General features: G+C 48.0%; 1 protein-coding gene across 1 annotated transcript in view; it reads right to left on the bottom strand.

The window, feature by feature from the left end:
• Positions 1 to 16967, bottom strand: part of MTNR1B (melatonin receptor 1B) — a 539308-nt gene extending 522341 nt beyond the window's left edge. Inside the window, exon 1 of the mRNA XM_078655959.1 lies at positions 16580 to 16967. Coding sequence (XP_078512085.1) covers positions 16580 to 16784 — 205 coding nt within the window. The 5' untranslated portion in view covers positions 16785 to 16967. The remainder of the gene's footprint in view (positions 1 to 16579) is intronic.
• Positions 16968 to 23783: the final 6816 nt, after the last annotated feature.

Raw genomic sequence — 23783 nt, 5'->3', positions numbered from 1 at the left:
GCAGCAGTATCGGAGAGTGAGTATAAAAAGGGTCATGCGTGAACAGATTGCGGTGTTTTGTGTTGTATTTGTATTGTAATGTCTTGCGGAGTTGAATGCCTGTAGTGTGAATGAGAGAAGGTTGTGAGCGCGCGCAACCTGGTAAGCTGGTAACCTGGTAAACGGGTGAACTGGTGAAATCTTAAGTTCAGGCCAGAGCTTAAGTGGTTTTGGGTGTATCGAACATCCAGGGTAGTTGTCGACCATAGTACGGAGGTCACGAGGTACCATTGACCGCCGTGGATCCAAGATAGGGGGAGTGTAAGAGTGAGTGTATGAGTAACGGACGCTGGTCGAAAGTTACTGTGTGTGAGTACCCTATCGGAGAAGGCGATTGTCTGGAAGTAAACGGAAAGACATTTCGCCAAGTTAAGGTGACAACTACAGAAAGACTGTGGGCGTACAGTCAAGAAAGGTGATCGCTTGGACGGAAGTAATCATTTTTCAGAGTATGAATGGGACGCGTGCATGACCGAGGAGACGAGCTGAGAAAGGAGGGGAACTGCTGCGAAGGGGGACGGGTGACGTCGGCTAGAGCCGCGCTGTGATTGAGCGGTTGGTGTGACGTTAGCTAGAGCCGCGCTCTGGTTGGGCGGCTAGCGTGACGTCGGAGGAAAGTCGCGTACGGATAGGCCAGTTAGTGAGAACGGCGCTGAGATTGGTGGAGTGTCATCAGGAAGTAAACGAACGCGGAGAAAAGAGAAATCATGAAGTGTTTTAAGTGTTTGAAAGGGATTTTTAAACGTAAACGAAGTGAACATTATTACGGGGAGGAGGCTCCCCCAGAGGGTACGCCAGCTCATTATATGGCAACGAATGTGGGGCTGCATACCATATTGTGGATTGGGGCTTGGAATAAGCTTACGGAAGGGAATGAGGAAATGCAGTTCCCGAAGTACGGGACGTTTAAATTAGAGGTGTTACATCGGCTAAAAGCAACCATGTCCTCATTGAAACCCTCGCCCAGACCAACACAGTTTGAGGCTCTTAATGCATGGATTAAGGCTGCACACGACCGAAATTTGAACAGGCGTCAACAAAGACTGACGCGATCGGTAAGGGCAGTGCGAGATTCCAAATGGGATGAGGAGGAAAAGCGTTGGAGAGTACAGACGATTGAGGTGGAGAAAATGTATCCGATGAGGGAGGTGTCAGGAGGAGGAAATCTCATGGAAGAAGACGAGGAAAGCGAGTCGGAGGACAATCTAATAAACAGATTGTTAATGGATAGACCACCTCCGAGAGTGGGGATGATAGAAGATAGAGGGCTCGCAAGGGAAGATGGGAATGACATAGAAGGATATACACCACTCCCTATATCGGAATGGACACCTATCAAAAGTGGAGAAACACCTCCAAACAACACTGTACAGAGTGTAGTGGGAAGGTTTGTGGTGCAGAAAACGCCAACCACAGAAAGGGTTGAGTCTGTGGGATTGCCAGACGCTCTTCAAGTGCCTGTTACCATAGGACCCATAGTTTCGATCTATAATTCTGAGAGAGATAGAGGGGAACAACAAAGGCAATTGGATAGGGAAAGGATTGAGATGGAAAGGAGGAATAATGTGACAAATGCATGGAAACAATTGCCAGGTTCGGTAACATGGAACACCCCATTAGACACAACTGTTGGTCCCAATTCAGAACAGGGAGGTCCGAGAGGACCAATGGATCTAAGGGGACCACGGCCAAGATCTTTTTCAGAGTTAAGAGCTGATTTGAGGGAATGGGACGGGTCCGTAGTATCTCCAAGTAACAGGACAAGAACAGAACCAGAGTGGGAAAGCAGGGGTAACGGGACTGTATCTCATTGTGGGGCCAGCGAAAGCAGTCAGGGCCGGGAAGGTCAAAGTCAAGAGAATAGAGGGGATGCATGTCCTACAAATCAGAGAGAACAGCCGGAACAAAATACTAGGATTGTAGAATGTGAGGAAATGTCCCGTCTCTGGGGGAAAGGAGGAGATGAGGCGGTACGGGCTTTTCAGAATAGGTTTAGGTGCCTTCATCATACACTCGGGGAAGACGTTCAACATTGGAGAAAGGAGAACAGCGATAGGTCCCGCCACGCCTCGAATAATCAGGAATCACAGGGAAGTAGGGAGGAAAGAGGGAGTAATGGAACATCTTACCCTGCATCCCGTGAAACTAGCCAGGATGGGGAGAGAGAGGCTAGGAGGCATGAAGGAGTGTTTCACCACCCACCCCGAGAAGATGGAAAGGCATGGGACCTAGAGAGATGGGAACAGGGGAGGACTCCCTATAATTCACCAATACCTAAACGTAGATCTCGGAGCTGGGATGGGAGAGATGCGGATGGAGGAGCTAAATTGAGTGTCTTAAAAGCTGAAATTAAGGCAAAAAGGCTTGATGTTACTAGTTTAAAATCAGATGTTGATGAGATAATAGATGGAACATTGCCTTTGGAAAGGATAGAATTGTATGAACAGGATGAGTTATTGTTCATGGCAAAGGATATTACTAGGAAAGCTAGAGCGTTTCATGAGAAATTGACTGATTTGGCAGACAGGTATGCCGTGGATTTGTCTAGGACAAGGGCATTACAGAGTAACCACAGATTACAGTACGCAGACCAAGATCTAGATGAGAAGAGAACTACTGGATTAAAAACACACATAAGAGAGCTGGTAACAGGGATAAGAGTGTGGAGGGAACTGGATAAATGGGAAGAAAGGTGGTCGAAAAAGGGCACAGTTAGGCGAAGTACAAATGTGATGACCCCTGAGGGAAGGGTAATGCAGATGGAGGCATTCCCTTTGCGAGAAATATCAAACGGAAATTATGTACATGTGCCCTGGAGTAGAGGAGATTTAGCTGCATTTACCAACTCATTTCCGAAGTTGCGGGACAATCCAGTAGAATGGTATAAGCAAGTAGAGAGGTTTGTTAAAATTTCGAAGGTATTGTGGATTGATTTGAACACATTGTTTGACATCGTGGTCCCATCTGATTTGTGGACCCCTTGTAAGACTAGTGTTGAATGGCCAAATGCTGAACCATTGAGGGATGCTCGAACTAATGGACCATCTGAGATTGTCATGCGAAAGTATGAAAGGGTAATAGCTTGGTTGAAAGATAAGGTACCACCTCAGGATATAGATTGGGTAAAGATAGATCGAACAAGGCAAGAACCGAAGGAGACCGTGCACGAGTTTTATGAGAGGTTGTTGAAAACATTCAAGCAATACAGTGGACTTGATGTAATGGATCCCAAAGATATAGGACAGTTTGTGTCAAAGTTTGTCTTGGGGTTGAGACCTGACATTTGCTTGATGATTCAACAACATTTAATCTGTTGGCAGAACAAACCACTAGATGAAATTCTACGTTATGCACGATACTGTAGTGACGAGATAGATTCTAAAGCCAAGAATCTAAAGGAGAAATTGATGGTGGTGCAAATGCAGTCCGCTGGGAAGGGTGGCCAGCAGAAGCAGGGAATGGGACGAAAACCAAATGGTCAGAGCAAAGATAATGAAGAAGGGCAGAGACCTAGGATAGACTTTGCCACTTTAAAGAAAACGACAAAGTGTCATCAGTGTCACCAGGTGGGGCATTGGCGACGCGAGTGTCCCTTTAACCCTGAAAATGGAGAGCTAGAAGTAGAAGAACAGGTCCAAGAAGACCCAGTGCAAAAGGTGACAGTCCCAAACAGTAAGGTGGCCAAAAGGGGGACTTCGGCTCCACGGGCCCAATTCCCACAGCCACCGAAGATAGCAGCTGGGGGAAAGGTCTTTAAACAGATGCCTCTGTTTATCGAGGAAGAAAAGTGTTATTACATTGATCCATTGACAGGACAACGGGTGAGCAGTGAAGAGGATTGTACCCTCGGGGCAGTCCTAGAAGTGGATCAGAGAGGGCCATTTGTTGAGGCAGAAGTGGCAGGGTGTCCCACTACGTTCTTAGTGGATACTGGGGCTACTCGTTCGACTCTGAGATCAGCGGTGGTTCCAGACTTACCAATGTCAGGAGAAACAATTCAGGTGGTAGGAGTCGCAAATAAAAGAATGACTAGTCCGTTGACAGAACCAGTGTCTGTGAAAATTGGAAACCACATGAACGAACATCAGTTTGTGGTTTGTGACTCGAGTCCGGTATGTCTGTTAGGAAGGGATTTGTTGTGCAAACTGAATTGCACCATATACTGCACCCCGCAAGGAGTGGAGGTACAGACTACCGACGAAGATGCTACTTTTAAGGTGGCTAATTCAAAATCTTGTGTAGAACTATATCCTACTCTGACAATAGAAGATCTTCCCCAAGACCTACGAGATGCAGTGGCGTCAGAGGTATGGGATTTCACAGGAGAAGAAATAGGATTGATTAAGGGGGTAGAGCCGGTAAAAATATTGGTAAAACCAAATGTTGAGTTTCCAAGAACGCCTCAATACAAATTGTCCCAGGAAACGATTGCGGGAATAAAACCTGTGATCGAGTCAATGATACAGCAGGGAATACTGAAAGAAATCGTGGGTAGTCCTTGTAACTCCCCGATTATGGGTTTGCAGAAACCTAGCGGGAAGTTTAGGATAGTTCAGGATTTACGAAAAATTAACAACATAGTCGTTTCATGTTGTCCCGTGGTACCGAATCCATCAGTGATACTGTTTCAAATACCATGTCAAGCAGAATGGTTCACAGTGATAGATCTTTGTCAGGCTTTCTTTTCAATCCCATTGGATGAAGAGAGCAGGTATCTTTTTGCTTTTAAAATGGAAGATCGCGTTTTAACATGGTGTCGAATCCCACAAGGATTCACCGACAGCCCATCCATCTTTAATCAGTTGTTGAAGAAGAATCTTGAGAATCTAGTACTGCCACAGAATTCGGTTCTGGTACAGTACATAGATGACCTACTTGTTGCGTCAGAAACAGAGGAAGCTTGTAAAGCAGATTCAATTGCCTTACTGAATCATTTAGCTGAAAATGGACATAAGGTATCTCCGAGCAAGTTGCAGTATTGTTTGACAGAAGTACAGTACCTAGGGCACAGGTTAGAGAAAGGGAAACGTAAGGTGTCCCCGGAGAGGATTGAGGCGATAATGAAAATGAATGCGCCTACAACACAGAGAGAAGTTAGAATGTTCCTAGGAATGGTGGGTTACTGCCGACAGTGGATAGTTAACTTTTCACTGAAAGCAAAGCCCTTACAGAAACTGACGCACAAGGAGGTGAGTGATCCGGTACCATGGGATGAAGAATGTCTGGTGGCGTTTTTACAGCTGAGAGACGATTTATGTCGTGCTCCGGCTCTGGGAATGCCAGATTACGAAAAGTCATTTTCACTCTATTGCTGTGAGAGAGAGGGATGTGCTTTGTCAGTCTTAGCACAGACCCACGGAAATGCCCGTAGACCAGTTGCATATTTTTCGGCTACATTAGATCCAGTAGCCGCAGCGTTGCCCGGATGTCTCAAATCCGTTGCTGCAACGGGTGTCAGCATTGAAAGGAGCGAGAGTATTGTGATGGGACATCCAGTGGTGGTGTATGTACCACATTCAGTTGAATTGCTAATGACCAGGACGAAGACGCAGCATCTGACCAATAGTAGGCTCACGCGCTACGAGCAAGTTATACTTGCCGCAGAAAACGTGACTCTCAGGAGATGCTCTGTCTTGAATCCTGCTACTTTGATGCCATTACCTACGGTAATAGAAGGCGAAGGATGTGAAGACCACGATTGCCTTGATGTGACTGAACTATGCACGAAACCCAGACCAGATATTGTGGATGAGCCATTGTCTGACCCCGATGAAATTTACTTTGTTGATGGCTCATGTTTAAGAGACGAAACTGGTCGGTTGAGAGCAGCTTATGCTGTTTGTACCATTACTGGAGTTGTGGAAGCCGCTTGCCTGGAAGGAGTACATTCCGCACAGGTAGCAGAAATTATTGCCCTAACCCGTGCCTGCATAGCAGGAAACGGAAAAAGAGTCACCATCTACACGGACAGCCAATATGGTTTCGGTGTGGTTCATGATTTCGGGCAGTTGTGGTCTCAGAGGGGTTACATGACCTCCTCTGGTTCGCCCATTCGAAATGGAGAATTTGTGCGATTGCTGATAGAAGCATTACAAGGTCCTGTTGACATCGCAGTAGTGAAGTGTGTAGCTCATACTAAGAATACAGATTTTGTGTCACAAGGTAATAGATACGCTGATGAAGTCGCACGCTATTGTGCGGAACAAAATTATTCTTTCTCAAAGGTGGAAATAGAAGGTGCCGAAGAAAAGACTGAATTAAGTATGATGTTAGAAACTGTAGACACTTGGGAGGATTTAAGAATAATGCAGGAGAACGCACCTGAAACAGAGAAAAAGGCATGGGAAATAGCAGGTTGTGTGCGAAGTGAAATGGATTTTTGGGTTTCAGCAGATGGGAGAGCTGTGTTACCTGAAGAATTAGCTAATCCCATGGCGAGAGAAATACATGGTCCAGTACATCTAGGAAGGGATGCTATGATGAGAGTGTTTAGGCAAACTTGGTATTGCCCGAAATTCAGAATAGCAGCAGAATCAGTATGTAAGCGATGTGTTACTTGCCAACAGCTGAACGTAGGCAAACGAACACCAGTCACACTGAGTCACATTGGGAGGTCAGGGGGGCCTTTCAATAGAATGCAACTAGATTTCATCGAAATGCCAAGAGTCAATCGCCTTCGGTATGTGTTGGTGATTGTATGCGTATTTTCCAGATGGGTTGAAGCGTACCCTACACGTAGGTGCGATACACTCACAGTGGCTAAATTGTTGCTCAGGGAGTTGATACCGCGCTTCGGGGTGCCTGCCTCTTTGGAATCTGACAGAGGAAAACATTTTAACAGCGAAATAGTGAAGATGTTGTGCTCCACACTGAATATCGACCAAAAGCTGCATTGTAGTTATCGACCAGAAGCTTCAGGAATTGTGGAACAAGTGAACGGCACGTTGAAGAATAGATTGGCTAAAGTAGTGGCATCCACATCTTTGAGTTGGCCAGATGCTCTTCCTTTAGTGCTCATGAGCATGCGCAGCACACCTGATAGGAGGACAGGTCTCTCTCCCCACGAGATCCTGATGGGGAGGGCCATGAGACTTCCTACAGTTCCAACTACTGCTCTATTGAATATTACAGATGATCTGATCTTGGATTATTGTAAAGGACTGTCTGACGCCATCCATTCTGTGTCCCTTCAGGTGCATGCAGTTGAAGTTCCAGCAGCGAGGAACCTGTGTCATGACCTGAACCCAGGGGACTGGGTCTTAGTTAAAAAACACGTCCGGAAGAACTGCCTAGATGTTCGCTGGCGTGGGCCCTTTCAGGTAATCCTGATAACGAACACCGCGGTGAAGTGCGGGGGGCTGCCAAATTGGATCCATGCTTCCCATACTCGCAGAGTTCCAGCACCTCTAGAAGGAACAGCTCCCATCCCAGACGAAAGCCCGGAAGTGGAAGAAGAGTCGCAAGAAGGGATAGAGGCGGCTGAGGGGGTGTCAGAAGAAGTTGGGAACGCAACGGATTCAGAAGAAGAGCAAAGGCAGGACGGCAGTGAGACAGAAGACGCAACTGAAGGAGAGAGCAGAAGTGAATACGACTCAGACTCAGATCCGTATCGGAGCGACCAAGAACCAAGTGAGAGGACAAGGAATAGGAGAATAAGGCTTGGAGCTGCCACTTGGCCAACAAGGAGAAGAAGGCTAAGTTTGAGGTCGGCCCAGGAAGAAACGCTTACTCCTATATCCGAAGACTCAGATCCAGAAGAAGATATCCAGGATCAAGCCGAGGAGGGTCTTAGAAGATCAAGGAGGGTGCGAGTGCCTAGTAGAAGATACTCTACTCCCGACTGGACCTACCTCGTTGCAGATGTCTGGGAGACACAGAACAGGGAGGATCAGGGAAGTGGAACTGATCAGAACTGACCCGATCATCACAGTGCAAATAAGGTTTCTACTGCCAGGAGCGGAGACCGAAAGGTTGCTGACACTCAACATCGTTCATCCTGCTCTCCTGAGTGGAATAAGAAAATTGATTTTAGAGACAGTTGAGTTTCCAGTTTGCTGTTCACGATATCCAATATTGGAGGGAACTCTTCTTCGTTTGGAAATGCTTGAGCGAGTAGTAGAAATGCTAGGAGCGCTTATTGTTGTGGATTAATACCATATTGTGAATGTCTTCAAAGGGGCGCAGAACTGGAAAGGTGAAGAAAGTGATCTTGATCAGAACGGACCCCTTTGTAATTGTGGATGTAGAACTGATAGTACCAGGAGTAGAAATTGAAAAAACGCTAACTCTCAATTTTGTCCGTCCATTTGTCTTGAGCGAAATAAGGAGAATAATCCTAGAAAAAGTTGACTTTCCATGTTGTGGTACGAACTGCCCAGAACCTGAGGGAATGATACTTCGGATGGACATTTATGAAGACGTAGTATCACTCCTTGAGTCATACATAACTTCAGACGAAAATAAGACTTTTGAAAAGAAATTGTAAATTTGTTGCAAGATAACCTAGCGCCGAGTGGAAGAAGAAAAGTGATAGGGGTTTCATTTTAGTGGATGGAGAAGGGCTAGGGTTGTCTATTTTCTACTGGACTTTGAACTGTTTGCGGAAACAAATTGTCAAGCTTCCAAGTGTTCAAAGAAAGACATTGCAAGAGAGAAAGACTTTGTTTGAAAAGAAGAGGAAGTGAATGCTGGAAGAAAGTCAAAAACTACACTGTTTGAGAACATGGAGGCTGGCAACCCGAACCGCAGGGCAAAATGTATAGCTGTTACACTTTTAGGAGTAGTGGTTTCTCTTATAATTTTAGTGGTAACTGTTTCATTCCTAGTGGGACACGAGGGGGATGAAACCGCAGTCAAGGAGGATACGGGAGTGTCCACACCGAAAACTACCATTATTAAAGAGAAGGGAAACATCAATGAGAAAGACAAAGCATTGTTAGATGCAGAAATAAAAAGGCTTCACACCGACGAGTCACAGGGAAATTACAAGTCAAATGCTTATGCTAAATTGCTTTATGAATATGTTGATGCCATGGAAGTGAAGGATTGTTACGTTTGTATGCAATTACCAGCTTCAGTGGAGGAGGGTATCAGATACCATCATCTTCCGTTGACATATGGAATAACGTGCAGTTTGTTGTTGAGCATATTTTATGGACGAGATGGATTTGAGTATTATTTCTCGAATTTCGACTCGACATTGCCAGAGGTTCCGAATTTCAAGCATTTGAACAAATGGGACTACTACAAAAGCGAAGACAGATTACACAAATGGTTTATTCCATGGAAAACGTTAGATACTTCACATGCTCGAAGGAACAATCTGACTTGGCAAATATCAGAGGTTGAGAAAAAGTTTATAGCACAGGTAGATACTAGATACAGGAGGCAGAAGATTTTGAAAGCATCAGGACAATGGGAAACAGATTGGACCAAGGAGGAGAGGGCACACCAAAGAAAGGGTAGTATTGGTCCAATTGCTTTGGATAAGGATAAACGGGGAAAACTGTGCATTCACAGGAGTTACTCATATTATGAAAACTTTTATGTAGGTCAAGTCCATTGTGAACATGCCTTTCAATTGGAGTATTACTCTAAGAACTTTTTGAAAGGGATGCAAGCAATACCAAATGTATATTTTGTATGTGGAAGAAGTGCCTATGTGAAGTTACCAGATAATTGGTACGGATCATGCTATCTGGCTGTTGTCTTCCCTAAAATATATCATGTTGAGAATTTAGACACGCCTAAGAAAGAAATATCAACTAGATGGAAGCGAGGGCTGGGTGCAGCAGAAGTAGTTGGAGATGTACTCGGTGCTGCATTCCCTTTCTTAGGATTGATAATGAATGACATCAAAATTAGGAGGTTAGCTACAGTTGTAGATAGGCTATCTGCTAGTACTGCAAGATCCTTGATGCTGATAGAAGGGGAGATGCAATCGATTAGGGCAATGGTTCTTCAGAACCGACTTGCTTTAGACGTTCTGTTAGCAAAAGAGGGAGGAGTCTGTAAGGCCTTGAAGGTCCAGGAATACTGTACTTACATTCCAGACAATTCAAAACCTTTAGAGAAGTATATACAAAACATCACTGCCATACACTACGAAATTGAGGACCTGGCAAAGGTAAATGTGTGGGAAAAAGTAGGTCATGGAATGGGTAAAGTTGGAAGTTGGTTTGCCAACTTAGGAAAGGGTATCGTTTGGTACATACTGAAACCCATCATCATAATTGTGATTTGTGTAATCACTTTGTGGGGATTGGTGCGTTTGTATCAATGTTATAGAGCAAATAGGTTACAGAGAACTATGAAGAAACAGGAAGAAGAGTTGACAGCGATGCAGGACACTCAATATAAGAGTCTGAAAGCATTAGAGAGTATGAAAAGAGGTGGAACTGCCCTGTCTTCACTTTAAAAGGTTCTACATTTTTAGTGTCTTGGTGATGATGACCCCTGAAGGTCATCAAAGGGGGGACTGAGAGAGCACAAATTTGAAAAAATGTATAAGTACGCCATATTTACAAGCACGTAGTTAGTTTAAACATGTTTTGCACACGAATGTTTTATATCCAGGAGTGAAATATACAGAGTGGTTTATATTCAGTAGTGAAAGGTATAGAATGTTAAGTAGAGTAACTATAATTATAACGGTGTGAGATTAATGTAGAAATGTTGGAATATATGGGAAAACCTCATGTTCTCATGTTAAAAGAATCATGTCCGAATTAAATGTAATTTTGAAAATCCAGTATTATGTGTAGGCCTTAGGGCAATTCACAGCAAACCTGAACGTGCTGCTAAATTAATGTGAGATAAGGTTGACATGGTTCTTCCAAAATGTACTATTGAACTTAGGGTTAAAAGTATATGCTTTATAGATGTGTTATTTTAGAAACGTATGCTAGTTAAGAATGTTTGCTGTTTAAATCAAGTTAACGTTTTAAGAGTGCAGGGACCTGCTGCATGTAAATCAAGTAGGCCAGAAGAGATAATGTCATGTCGTGTAAATCGTCATGTGCTCGTTAGAGAAGAGGTCGCGAGGTGTCCAGCACAGAGCTTTGAGAGTGTTTTATGACTAAAGATATGGTGGAGTCTGGAATTTGAGGCCCACTGCAGGACGAGCTGTATGCAGGTGCGAGGGTCCTAATCAGCTCGAATGAAAGGGACTTTGTTCAGTGGCGCCTTGCGCAGGCCTGTAGGAGTTTCCAGGAATTTCAGGGGGTATCAGCGCACTGAAGAAGAAGCCTGGGAACCAAGGTCAACTATAACGAGGGTCTTCAAGAGTACCATCATGGAGTTTGCCGCGCAAAGATGTACCACGTGAGGGGCGTCCCAAGGGGCGTTTCTATTGAAAATGTGATTTGGTATTAGGGAAAGAGACCCGGGAGGAGAGCAGAGCAGATGATTTTGGGAGCCTAAGGAAGCGGATGGGTAGGCAGATAGGCTGATCAGGAGAGACCCATTATCAGAGAAGAGACAAAGAGAAGTGCGTGATCTTCTTAGGAAGTCACCACTGCTGACACCTAGAGGGTTAAGATCTTGCTAAGTAGAGATGTCACTTAGTATAGTGTAGGGACAGACTAACTTTAATTTTCTTTTCTGTAATGACTTTGAGATTGCAACTTATATCTATTTTGACAACCCTTATGGTTTTTGAGCTTGTACTTATTATTCTGTTCTTCAGACTTAGATTATTCAAGAAGTTCATGTTTATAGTGATACCAATTTACCTTTTGAATCTCATTTTGAGAAGTTTGTATCTTCAGTTATCTTTGACTTTATATTAAATCTTTAAAACTTAAATTTGGTTGGTGGTCATTTAGAGTGGTGTAAGTTCTTAAATTGATTGACTTATTGCGAGATTACCTTTTACTCAACGACAGGTACCAACGATTCAGTCGACATAGTTTGGGATTTGGTAAGATAATTAGTAACCAGTAATCCCGCGTTAGCAATGTGATCAGTTTTTGTTTTGCTATGTTTTTGTACTGCATTGCTGAAATGTGATGTTGTTATGTTGTACTTTGGTTGTGTTGCATTCTGTTTTGACCATCATATTGTGGTGCAGTCTGTTATATTTTTATTGTGTTGTAATATTACTTTGTGCATGTATTGTGTTGTGTTCTGTTGATATCTTTAAATATGTCAGCAGACATTGTTATAGCATGAGGGGCAAGTAAAAAATGCCCTTTAAGGGCCCTAGACAAGAAAGCATTTACCATTGTATTTGGTGTTAAAATAGCATTACCCAAGCTCTATAACTATATAGCTGGGTCTGGTGGCTTAGTGGACTAATGCATCTACTGCAACGTCCTGTGGTTGACCTCATGGTCACAGGTTCAAATCCCAGCAGATCCACTCAGCCTTTCATCCATCGGAGGTTAATAAAATGAGTTTAATTGAGTTGGGTAAGAATAAGCATCTGTTATTCAGCACCTTGAGACCCTTGGGTGATAAGTGCGCATTACAAATAGATGTGTTATGTTATTCAAGACACCAGCCAGTTCAAAAGAGTGACAGGGACCCATCTTACATCACTACTTTTAGTGCTCACTTGATGTGGTATGACCTACATCTTGCTGCTAAGTTACACATTTTGGAGCCACGTGAGCCAGGCTGAAATCCCGTCTTTCACATTTGGGCAAATGGTGTGATCTTGGTCGATTCAATTCATGCATTTGCCTCTGTTTGTTTATCTGCCAAAGATGTAAGAATGTCATTAAGCAATTCAGTGTGCTTTGATTCACATTGAGGCTAGGTAAAGTTTCCACAGAGACCTCAATTTGTTCCATTCCCGTTTGAAGAATTCATTCAGTCCTGTGTTTCTTTAATAAACATTTCGGTACTCGGAGATGATTTTTCCTCTGTCATAAAAGCCCGACTACACATATCAGAATGCAAAGAATATACCAGGAAGGTAATCTGCTGTTGCCAGCTGTGAGCAGCTTCAGAGTTCTGAATGTCTATCTCCCCATATCTGTGAGGATGTCCGCCTCCCTCGCCCTGATCATCACTGGTCTGTAATAGGAACGGGTCTGTGGTGAACAGGTGCATGCAATATGGAAGGGTACTGCATCCTAACCCACCCACCCCCCTATTGAAATTCATATATTGAGGTAAAGGGGGGGGGGTGCATTCACACTCGTCCACAAACCGACATAACATAAGTATCTGTAGTGCGCAGATTTACACAACGGGGCATCTTGGGACAGAAAAGATGATTATTGTTACCCAACTCAATGGCACTTATTCTATCAACTTTGGAAAGATGAAAGGCTGAGTGGATCCGGCATGATGCAAATCTTCGATCATAACGTGAAACAACGATACATGGAGTGAACGCACTATCCCACTGAGTTACCAGAAACGGCTACTCTGGCATGTCTTCAGGCTTCCAAACTAACTTTGCTCTGGTAAAATGAGTGGTCTTCATAAAAAATGTGCTAAGGGGCATCAGAGATTCGCAGCAGGCGTGGTGCCAATGTTGAACCAAATATGTAACACACCTCTCTGAAACGCAGTTTAATCCTCATTTTAAAGCCTGTAAAACTGCTCAGTGAGCTAAGCACTCATTGATAACACGAGTGTCCAGCACGGGGCAAAGTCAAACACCTGTACTTGTGAGGCTAGTCAGTTACCTGTATATATCACCTCTACCCGTGAGGGAGGTGTGCAACTCAAAAGAAACATCTTTACTCCAGAGGTTTATCCATTGGCCAAAATAACACGTGTACACCTGAGGGATGTAACCAACCAAGTATCAAATAAAATATATACATCTATGTGATACTTGCCTAGATCACAGCCACACATTCCAAGGCTAGTGCCCTGTTAGAAACGAAGAATCATACCTCTACGCCTCTGAGGTCATTGTTCTGGTCAGCCTCAAACACATGCGCCTCTCAGGGGGCCATCGATGTTAAACACAGACATGTGACCCCATCAGGTGAGTTCCCAATTCTAAACAAAACACCTGTCCTGATGATCTGGGTCCCCCGGTCAAATGTGTTTACAAACTGTTTGCATGTAAAATCTCCGTTCGTGACACAAGTACAGGGCTTTAAGTGGACCGGGTTCTGCCCGTGCTCAACACCGGCATTTCTATAAAGCAGGTGCCTTTGACGGGTCCCTACAAGACTCTCCCGTTTTGCCCTCACCCTCAGGGTGAAATAAATTCTTAACTCTGCATCAGTGCCACCCTTCACTGCCTGTGATGTAACTTCAGAGAGACTCTTTATAGTTCTTGCACGGCATCATTTCATAACTGAAGCATTTTCAATACTTTATATATCGACGCCGTAGTTGTTGCTTATTTGTCTTATGCAACTAACAACCATTGACAAATCCAATAGTCCTGACTTGTTGTAGGCGCAAAGTTACCTGTTGTGTTATATATCTTTTGGATGCAATGACAGATGCATCAAAATACCAGTCGGAAGGCACCCTATGCTAAGCACAGATAAGCCACACCCTTAATGATGTCGACCACGCCCCTTTGAGAGACCCCCCAGTTTTTTTATACCAGTTCAAACCCTGGTTAAGTAACCACATCAATGTGTATGCGGAATAACAGCAAGCTTGGTGACGTGTGCAGTTTGTGGCCAAATTTAAGTAAAATGCTTTCACCTGTGAAGTAAACTCCTACTTGGAAAAGTGTGCCTGTACAGGGAGGTAAGTACCGCCCCCATAGGATAGCAGATCTGCACCAGTGAGGTAGGTACCTATGAGGCACGAACATACATCAAAAACGAGCCTTTCTCCCAAGAGGGAACTTTCCAAGTTAAATAAATCAACTGTACCTAAAAGTGCCCAGGTCAGACTCAGACACCTGTACCGGCCGGTGAGTGGTGAGCTAAAATCAACCACCAACACCCAAGAGACATCAAGGCAGATGAAACAGAACATTTACCTGAACCTTTGTGGTATGGTTACTGTCGGAATGTACCTTGTGCCCCTGGGAAGTGTATGCCCTGGTTACATGTACTTGTAACTATGAGGGGAACGTTCTGGTCAAACTCACGCTCGTGTGTATTTGAGGTGAGTGATAGGTTAATGACAAACATCTGTATATATGCCCGTGAGAAGAGTGATCACTAGACCCGAACCTGTGAGAGTGGAATCAGTACCAGCACATGTGGGGCTTGGAGCATCCTGTAACAATAATAGGTAGGTGTTCGTGTTCCTATTAGAGCAGGACTGGATCTTACATGTGTGCCCCCCCTTGGCAAGCCTGCTCAGGACTGTACTTGTGAGAGTCGTGCAAATTCCATGGCATGGGTCTTTACCTGTGAGGGTAATGTCAAGTCTAGGTCTCAAAGGGTTGTACCACTGAAGTGGTGCAAAGTCCATGGCTTGGGTCTTTACCTGTAAGGGTGGCCACAAGCCCAGGACTCACATGTCTGTACCTCTGAAGTGGTGTAAAGCCAAGGTATTTGGGTTTACCTGTAAGGGTGGTCCCAAGTCAATGACTTACAGGACTGTACCTCTAAAGTGGTGCAAAGTCAAGGTTTAGGTCTGCATCTGTGAGGGTGGCCTCAAGTCCAGAACTCGCAGATCTGTACCTCTGAGGTGGGGCAAAGTCGAGCTTTTGGTCTTTACATGTGGGTGATCACAAGCCCAGGACTCGCAGATCTGCACCGCCGAAGTGGTGCAAAGTCAAGGTTTAGGTCTGCATCTGTGAGGGTGGAATCAAGTCCTGGACTCACAGGTCTGTACCTCTGAAGTGGGGCAAAGTCGAGATTTTGGTCTTTACCGGTAAGGGTGGTCACAAGCCCAGGACTCACAGATCTGCACCGCTGAAGTGGTGTAAAGTGGTGTCAAGTCAAGGTTTTAGGTCTGTCCCTGAGTGCTGTAACATTGCGGTTTTAAGTCGGTACCTGTCCAAGGCGCACATTTCGGTACCTCTGAGGTGGTGTAAAATCAAGGTTTTAGGTCTGTGCCTGTGAGGTTGATCTCAAGTCCAGGGCTCACAGGTCTGTAGTACCTCTCAAGTGGTGCAAAGTTTATCGCATGGGTTTTTACCTGTGGGAGTGGTCTCAAGTCCAGTGGAGGTGTAAGGAGCCTAGAGCAGGGGTCTGTAGCTGAGACGGTGGTGTGCAGGTCATAGCATGGGCCTGTGTGCCTGAGGGTGATGTACAGTCCATGGCATTTGCCAGTACCCGTGAGAGGGGTGTACCGTCAAGGGCGTCGCCGTTTACCTGGGAGCGTGCAGTAAAGTGCAGATGATGGGTCTGTTATTGTGTGTGTGGCAGTGACCGGGGGCACGTGGCTGTGCCTGCTTTGTTGGTGAGCGCTCTAGGATACAGATCTGTGCCAGTGGGTTGGTGTGGAGTCAGCGCTATGGGTCTGCACTTCGGAGGTGGTGTGAAGCCCAGTGCAAGTGTTTGTACCTGTGAGGTCACTAAACAGGTCACTTTAAGGCTCCGTTGAGTAACCGTGCAGGGGACGCTCGAGCTGAGGACACAGAATAGCACCTGTGCTACGAAGTTACTGTCCTGTCCGCAAACATCCATTTATTCAGCAAAAAATGCGCCCTTACCTGAGTTTCTGAGCTTCCTGTTCTTCAAGACCGAGATGATGACCAGGAGGCTGCCAAAAATATCCACGACCGTGGTGAAAATCAGCACGCTGGACAGCGCCGTCACCAGCCACACGGCACGGGCTGGAGGGGCCGCGGGGTCCCCGCCGTCTCCACCCGGCTCCTCCTCACAGCAGTTCCTCAAGAAGGACCCATTCTCCAGCATCTCAGACCGTTTCAGCGCCCGTCCTCTGCCGCGCTGGCGAGCCGAGCATTGAGCGCCAGGTCCCGGAGGCTGGACTCTGTGCGCTGCGCCTGTCCCTGCCTGGCAGTCTCTGCCGGCCCAGGCGCGGCTGGGGTGCCTCTTTCTTGTGCGCTAACGTGTGGTTGGAGTGACTGCCAGGTGTGTTCCTGCTTCCCCTCCTCGGGTATGTTTGAGAGCCGCGGACTTCGGTATGGTGTGTCCGCTGTTACTCGAGTGTATTGACTCACTGCCTCCCGCTGCTAGGGTGTGTGTGGGCTGCACGTGGCCCCTTGTGCCGGTGCGTGTTTGTAGCCGCTGCCTCCTGCTACTGTGCGCCGTCCTGCGCCCCTGGTTCCTGCCCCTCAGGTGTTACATGCGCCTCTACTGCCCAGGGGTGCTTGGGAGGCACGTGCCTATCTAGGTGTGAGCCACAGGTGTGACTGAGGTGCATTCATCATCCCCTGCTAGAAGCTGCCACAGGGGTGCCCATGTGGCTGAAGAGTGCTTGGAGTTAACGTGCCTGTTCTTGGAGCTCTGGTATGATTTGGCGGGAAGGAGGACTGAGAGACAGAAGTGCTTGGATGACTTCTGCTGACAAGGTGTGATTGGGACACCTCAGAAACCTAGGCATGTATTTAGTGTCCCTTTCCAAACTGGGTCTGGATTACCCCACTACCAATCTGTGATGGGGGTGTTCCTCTTGTTCATGCCCATGTGTAATATGTCCTGTCTGCCCAGGAGCAGGAAGTACCCCTCTTCTGGCTGTCCACTTATGTTTTATGTGCCTCGAGATGCTCGAATGTTTTTGGAGTGACCCTGCTGCCCATGTGTGAGTGGGTGCCCTTGACTTTGCCTCCCAGATGTGGTTCGACAGTCCTGTCTCTTCAGGAGTGCGCACGCTGTCTCTCTCTTTCTTACTCAGGGTAGCTGGAGTGCCTTTTTCTCCAGCTACCCAAATGTGGTTCGGTAGTCCAGCCTCCCGAGGAGAGGCCGAGGTGCCCCCGCTCCCTCTCTATAGCTGCATGCCCGTGCCCAGGTGTTCTTTGAAAGTCCCGCCGGCTCTGGAGTGAACGTGGTGCCCACGCGCCCTTTCTATAGATGTAGCTAGGGTGCCCCTACGCTCTGCTTCCCGGATGTGGCTGGATGGTCCGGTCAGCTCTGGGGTGGTCCAGGCGCCCCTGCTCCTCCTAATGTCCCTGGGTGGCTAGCGCGCCCCTCTCTCCTGGTGCCCTGTTGTAGAAGTGGGTCCTACACCCGAAGCCCCTGTGTGGTGAGTGCCCCTTGCGCACTGACTGTCAGGGCTCCGAGAGAGCACGAGGCTTTTAACGGCACGTGGGCTGCCCTCGGTCCAGCCCTGTGCCCCCTGCTTCTTTAGTATTCAATGCATGGAAGTGTGAGCGCGTGAGGCAGGAAGGCTGTACTCCATCAAGTGCGCAAGTCCAGTGACTCAGAGATGGACCCGCGGGCACCGAGAGATGAAGACTGGGTGGATGAGACGCACAGCTTCCCGCACGCTCCTGACGGCTGTCCTGGGCGGCAGGGCAGGTGCCCCAGACGCTCTGCCCTCCCTGAGCCAGGAGACACATGGGGTGATAAACGTGTCCCCTCAGAGGTCCTTCTGGCGACCATGCCCGTCTCGTCTGCTGTCAGTCAAGAACAGCCAGTGGAAGTGTTTCTTGACCAATGAGTGGTGACCTCAGCCACCTCTGGCACTGCCTGGGTAAACATCTGGAGGACACGCTGCCAGCCGCAGATAGCTCTGCTTCGACTCTACGCAGGGAAATACAGGGGCGTCGCCTGCTGACAGATAACCCCATCCCAGGATGGGCGAGGATCGTGCGCCCAGTGATGCCAGCAGCGGCGGAGCGGCTCCAGTACAGAGACTGTATGCGCGCGCGCGCCGGTACCAAGGCTCCGCGGATAGAGCAAAAGTATGGATATTGGATACTCCACTGACAGTGCACCGGTACCACTGCTTATCGGACAGTGAGTGGACTTTACGAGTCTCCTTCGACATGCATACAGCACCGAAGCTCCTCGAACGGTGGTACTAGTACCTTGTGTGGTGCTTATGCTCCGCGGATGGCGGTCATCTACCGAGACTTCCGGACAGTACACCGGTACCGGAGCTTCACGGACGGTGAGTGGACTTGTAAGAGTCTCCGCCGACATAGTGACAGTAGCGAAGCTTCTCGAACTGTGTACCAGCACCATGCGCACCTGTACCGAAATTTCACGGACAGTGCACCCAGTGCTTAAATGGGCCGGTACTGTCCGGCACGGAGTACCGGCACTTTTTTCTTTTCAGAGGGAGAGTACCGGCACTTCTCAAGAGAAATGCTATACTTTTAATTGGAGAGTACCAGCACTTCTCAGAAACAAGCAGGTACTCTGGTACAGAGTACCTGCACTTCTATTTTTCCATTTCAAGCATTGAGTGCACGGACGTTAGTGGACTTGTACGAGTCTCGGCGGACATAGTGACAGTAGCGAAGCCTAATGTTTGCACGGAGAGTACCGAAGCTTCTCCAACAGTGTACCGGTACCGTGTGTGGTACTTATGCTCCGCAGATGGCGCACCTGTACAGAGACTTCTCGGAGGGTGCAGTGGCACCGGAGCTTCACGGACAATGAGTGGACTTGTACGAGTCTCCGCCGACATAGTGACAGTAGCGAAGCTTCTTGAACAGTGTACCATCACCATGCTCCGCCGATAGCGCACCTGTACCGAAACTTCGCGGACAGTGCACCGGTAACGGAGCTTCACGGACAGTGAGTGGACTTGGACGAGTCTCCTCGGGCATAGTGACAGTACCGAAGCTCCAGGGTCTGGGTGCCGCTACAGAGGCTCCACGAACTGCGTACGGTTACCGAGTGTGGTACTCATGGCGCCCTTAGACGGTGTTTGAGGGGGCGGACACAAGAGCCAGACGTGCCCTCCGGATCTTAGGTGTTGTAAATTACATATCTAGGGGAAGATGCGCCAGCTCTGTGGGTTCAGGACCCTCTGCCGGGAGATACGCCAGCTCTGTGGGTTCAGGACCCTCTGCCGGGAGATACGCCAGGTCAGTGGGTTCGAAACTCTGCTGGATGATACGCTGGCTCGGAAGGCTTACAACCCTGTGCCGGTAGATACGGCAGCTCAGTAGGTTCGGTACCCTGTGCAGGGAGGTGCGCTGTCTCCGTAGGCTCAAGAAGTCCGTAGCGGTGTCTGTGGATTAATGTTTGGAAGCCAGATAGGGCTGACTCTGTTTCAATGCTTTCAAGGGCGAGGCAGAGCGAACCATTGGGTTGTGTGTATCAACTTCTATTTTTATTACGCCGGGAGTGGAGTTCCGAATACAAGCGTTAGCGTGAAGTATTATATTGTTTGTCATGCTTATATATATTATGTGATGTGCCATTTTCGTGTGTAAGTGTGATGATGCGCGAAAGAGAAGTCTCACTGACATGTCATAATTCAGGGCACATTGTGAAGTTGTGTGTGGCGTCGTGTTAAGGCAGAATGCCGACCCCCTTCCTCTGCGTAATGACGCCTCGGGGTGCTGTCTTCGAAAGCTGCAGCCCTCAGAAGCGAAGAGCGTGGAAAGGATCCTTAAACCTATCACTGCGCACGGGGCGGTCCTGCCCCTTCCCGACCCCTGAGGAGTCGGACTGACCTTTAACTCCATCTGGCTAATGCAGGTCAGGGCGGGTCACCTTCTGGTTTAGAGATGCCCCTGCCGCTTTAGTGCCGCTTCGCTGCGGCGTTCCCTTCGCTTCTGGTTAGCATTTCTATCAATACACGTGTGTGTGTGAAGCTGCGTTGCGCGTGGCAACTTCTGCGCTACACGTCCGTCTCGGCCTTGCCTTCTAAGCAGATGCGATGCATTCCCACGCACTTCAGGAAAATTCATATTCACCGCGTGCAGGGCTGCGGAATGGGCGTCCTGCCCAGGCTGATCCTGCCTCTTCGGATCCCCCTGGTGCCATCTCAGCACCGCGGGAAGTCTCAGGTTCCGGAGGCAGGATGAGGGAAGACCAAGGTCACGCCTGGGCGAACAGCGCGTCGCGTGATAGCCCACGACCTGACTGCGGATGGAGATATTTCCAAAAGACTGTGGCGCCAGACTGTGACCCGACGCTTTCAGCAAGAGTAAAGCATCCATTCCACGGGCTGCTGTCTTCAGGAGTGCGCAGATACCACTTCTGACACTGCCTAGCAGGAAGATGCTAACGGCCGTGCTCTGCCCGGCACAGGAGCCGTGTCCAATGACTGTGCCACAGAGTGCGGTTCACACTCACCGCAAAGAGCCACCGGGTTGGTGCCAGCCGCGTTTGCATGCTCCACATCGGTTCACGCGTCGAGCCTCGCTGATCATGTCGCGCTTATTGCTGCTCGGATGTATTCTAAGCGCTTCACAATTTAGTATGTAGGGGACCTGGCTCTGACAGACGAAGTTGTCCAAGAGACCACATAAGGTGTCTAAGCGAGGAGCCCGGGATTAGAAGCATGGTGGGTCGGACGCAAGTAAGCGGTTTGGACGTTAGCCCGCTTGGAGCGACCTTCCCATCGGGCTGTGGGAATGTGTGCCCCACTAGATATTGTGGCATTCTCTACGCCCAAGGGGAATGTTTTTAAAGCTGATATATTTTATGTGAAGTGGACGGTGGTCTGACGGGAGGGGCAGAACTGTTACAGATTTCATGGATGCTTGGAATACAACCAGCTGTGATGTCCACGTGCCGCCAGCCTCATTGACACTTATTTAGCCTGTCTGTGCCTCAGACTTTGGCGGACCTGTAGAATTGTTGGACGCTGTGTGAGGGGCCTCGGATGCTGCCGGACATCGGTTAGTTCAGGCATCTCTTCTGTGTCAGGGGTGTGTTGCTATTTGGCGTCCATGGTGCTCGTGATGTCGCTGTAGAAGAACGGACCGGCGGCCGGACCAAGCCGTGTTGATAATTGGTCGGTGTTTAACCCACGGACCAAAGATTTTCACACCCTTTCGTACGCCCAACTCACAGCAGAAACACTCACTTTTCTACTGCTGTGGTGAGTGGGGGAGGGGAGAGGAGAAGGGGCTCAACTGAAAGCGCACGTCCCTGTGCTGTGACGCAATCGAAGACGTAAAAAACATGTACAATTTTGGCAACACCTAATAGAACAAAGGAAAGTGTGACTGTTGAGCGGTCCGGGGTGACACTGCAGGAGCGTCAATAACTTCCTCCCTTTTAGTAGCTAAGACAGGGGTTGCCACTGGCCGGTTCTGGTGCGCTGAATAAACCGGGGACGCACTATTTACTCTGATTCGTTTCAGTTCTTTCCGCGCCTCCCTTGTTTCCAAGCGCACGCGCTTTTAAATAACACTTTACGGTAAAACTACAGAAGGGCGGGCAGAGGGCTGCCACAGGAGACAAGTATAGTGAAGTGCTTAATTTGTGCCGGAGCTTTCCGGTGCTTAGCCCCGGCACCTTTTAATCAGGGCCGGGTCTACACTGCCAACTTCAACTTACTCATCACTGCAGTCTGCACGCCATGTATAAAAGTAAATTAAAGATGATTGCCGGCTTATTGCAGTGTTGTTCACACGTTATTACAGTCTCATTGTCCTTCCGTGAAGAAGAAGTGTTGCTGGTAGTGCAGGGCTGCTGAGAGAGTGCAGCGAGCCCAATAATAAATCTGCATCAATTTGCTTTCTGTTTCAGTGTTTTCCGGTGGGCGGGCCACTAATTGGGCTGCATTTGGTAGAGGGCTTAGGAAGGCAGCGTGTGCCGTGCGTAAGCTTTTTCCTTCCGTGTATGGTGGACCCCCCCCCCCCCACACACACACTACAATGGACGAGTAGCACGTTAGCACAGCGTCGAGGTGGGCGATTTGAAGCAGCTGCGTAGCAGGCCTCCTAATTAAGGCTGGCACTGACACCAGCAGTAACCCATCACAGTAAGTAATAAAAACCCAATGCCGCTTTTTTTTCTTGCACGTGGTGACTCCGGTCACCTGAACTGAGTCGGAGGCCTTGGGGCACCACGGACCCCAGTACCAAGGTCCCTGGCTACACACCATGTGGCACAATAGTAACAGACGTCTGGGTGGGGGCTTTTGATGGGGAGATTAGTGCCCCCAGTGGCTGACTTTGTCCATGAGCGATATATTGTTGGTGTGAGTGTAGGGGGCGGGAAGGGACAGAGCAGTTGCAGGGTGTCAGTGAAAGGAATAGTATCTTTCCTACAAGGGCGCGCTCTCTCTCTGTTACTGCACCTCCATTTGAGACTTCCTCGGGACCCTCCTATCCTCTGCAGTGCCCCTCTTATCACACCACCTGCACACCACCAGAGCCCTTCATTATTCATCCGGGCCTTTCCTCAGAGACCTCATTCACATACCCTTGGGAGGTTTTCCTCTTGCTCAGTGTGTATTCATTATAGACCTCGTAATCGATGCCCCTTAAGGGTCTCCCTCATTTAGTATGCCAGTGTGAACCTTCCTCTAGGGCCTGCTCTGGTCTATCCCCTACCATACATTCACATGGGCCTTCTTCGGGGTCTCCCTCCTATGCAGCTGGTCAGGGATGGTGGGCACCGTCTGAGGCACAGAGAGGGGTCAGAGCTTCAGAGAGAGAGCACTGTGCGCAGAGGGACTGTCACTGAGACTACAGTTCGTGCCCAGCCTAGCCTCCTACCCGAGTGGAGGAACATACCCCCCTACTCGACCACTGTGAGCTCTGCTCCTGCCATCTCCGTGCACAAGGTTAAGGCACAGGTCAGGTGCACGTCACTAAGCATTCCTGGGCGTGCCTGCTTCACAGGGTCTAAAGCAGGGCTGCTCATGGCTGGACCCTGCCAGGCTAGAGGACAGCCATTCATTATGCAAATGAGTCCCATTTTGAATGATTATATGCAAGTGTGTGTATCTGTGGACAGTTTTAAAATGTGCAATGCCCAGGCTGGGATGGTGAGGTGTGCGGTTTGTGCTATTTTAAAACCTTTCCAAAAGGTTTG

The sequence above is a fragment of the Lissotriton helveticus genome, chromosome 8 (assembly GCF_964261635.1).
Source record: "Lissotriton helveticus chromosome 8, aLisHel1.1, whole genome shotgun sequence".
Lineage (NCBI taxonomy): Eukaryota > Metazoa > Chordata > Amphibia > Caudata > Salamandridae > Lissotriton > Lissotriton helveticus.
Note: the sequence above shows the minus strand (reverse complement) of the source record. Positions and strands in the feature narration are given on the sequence as shown.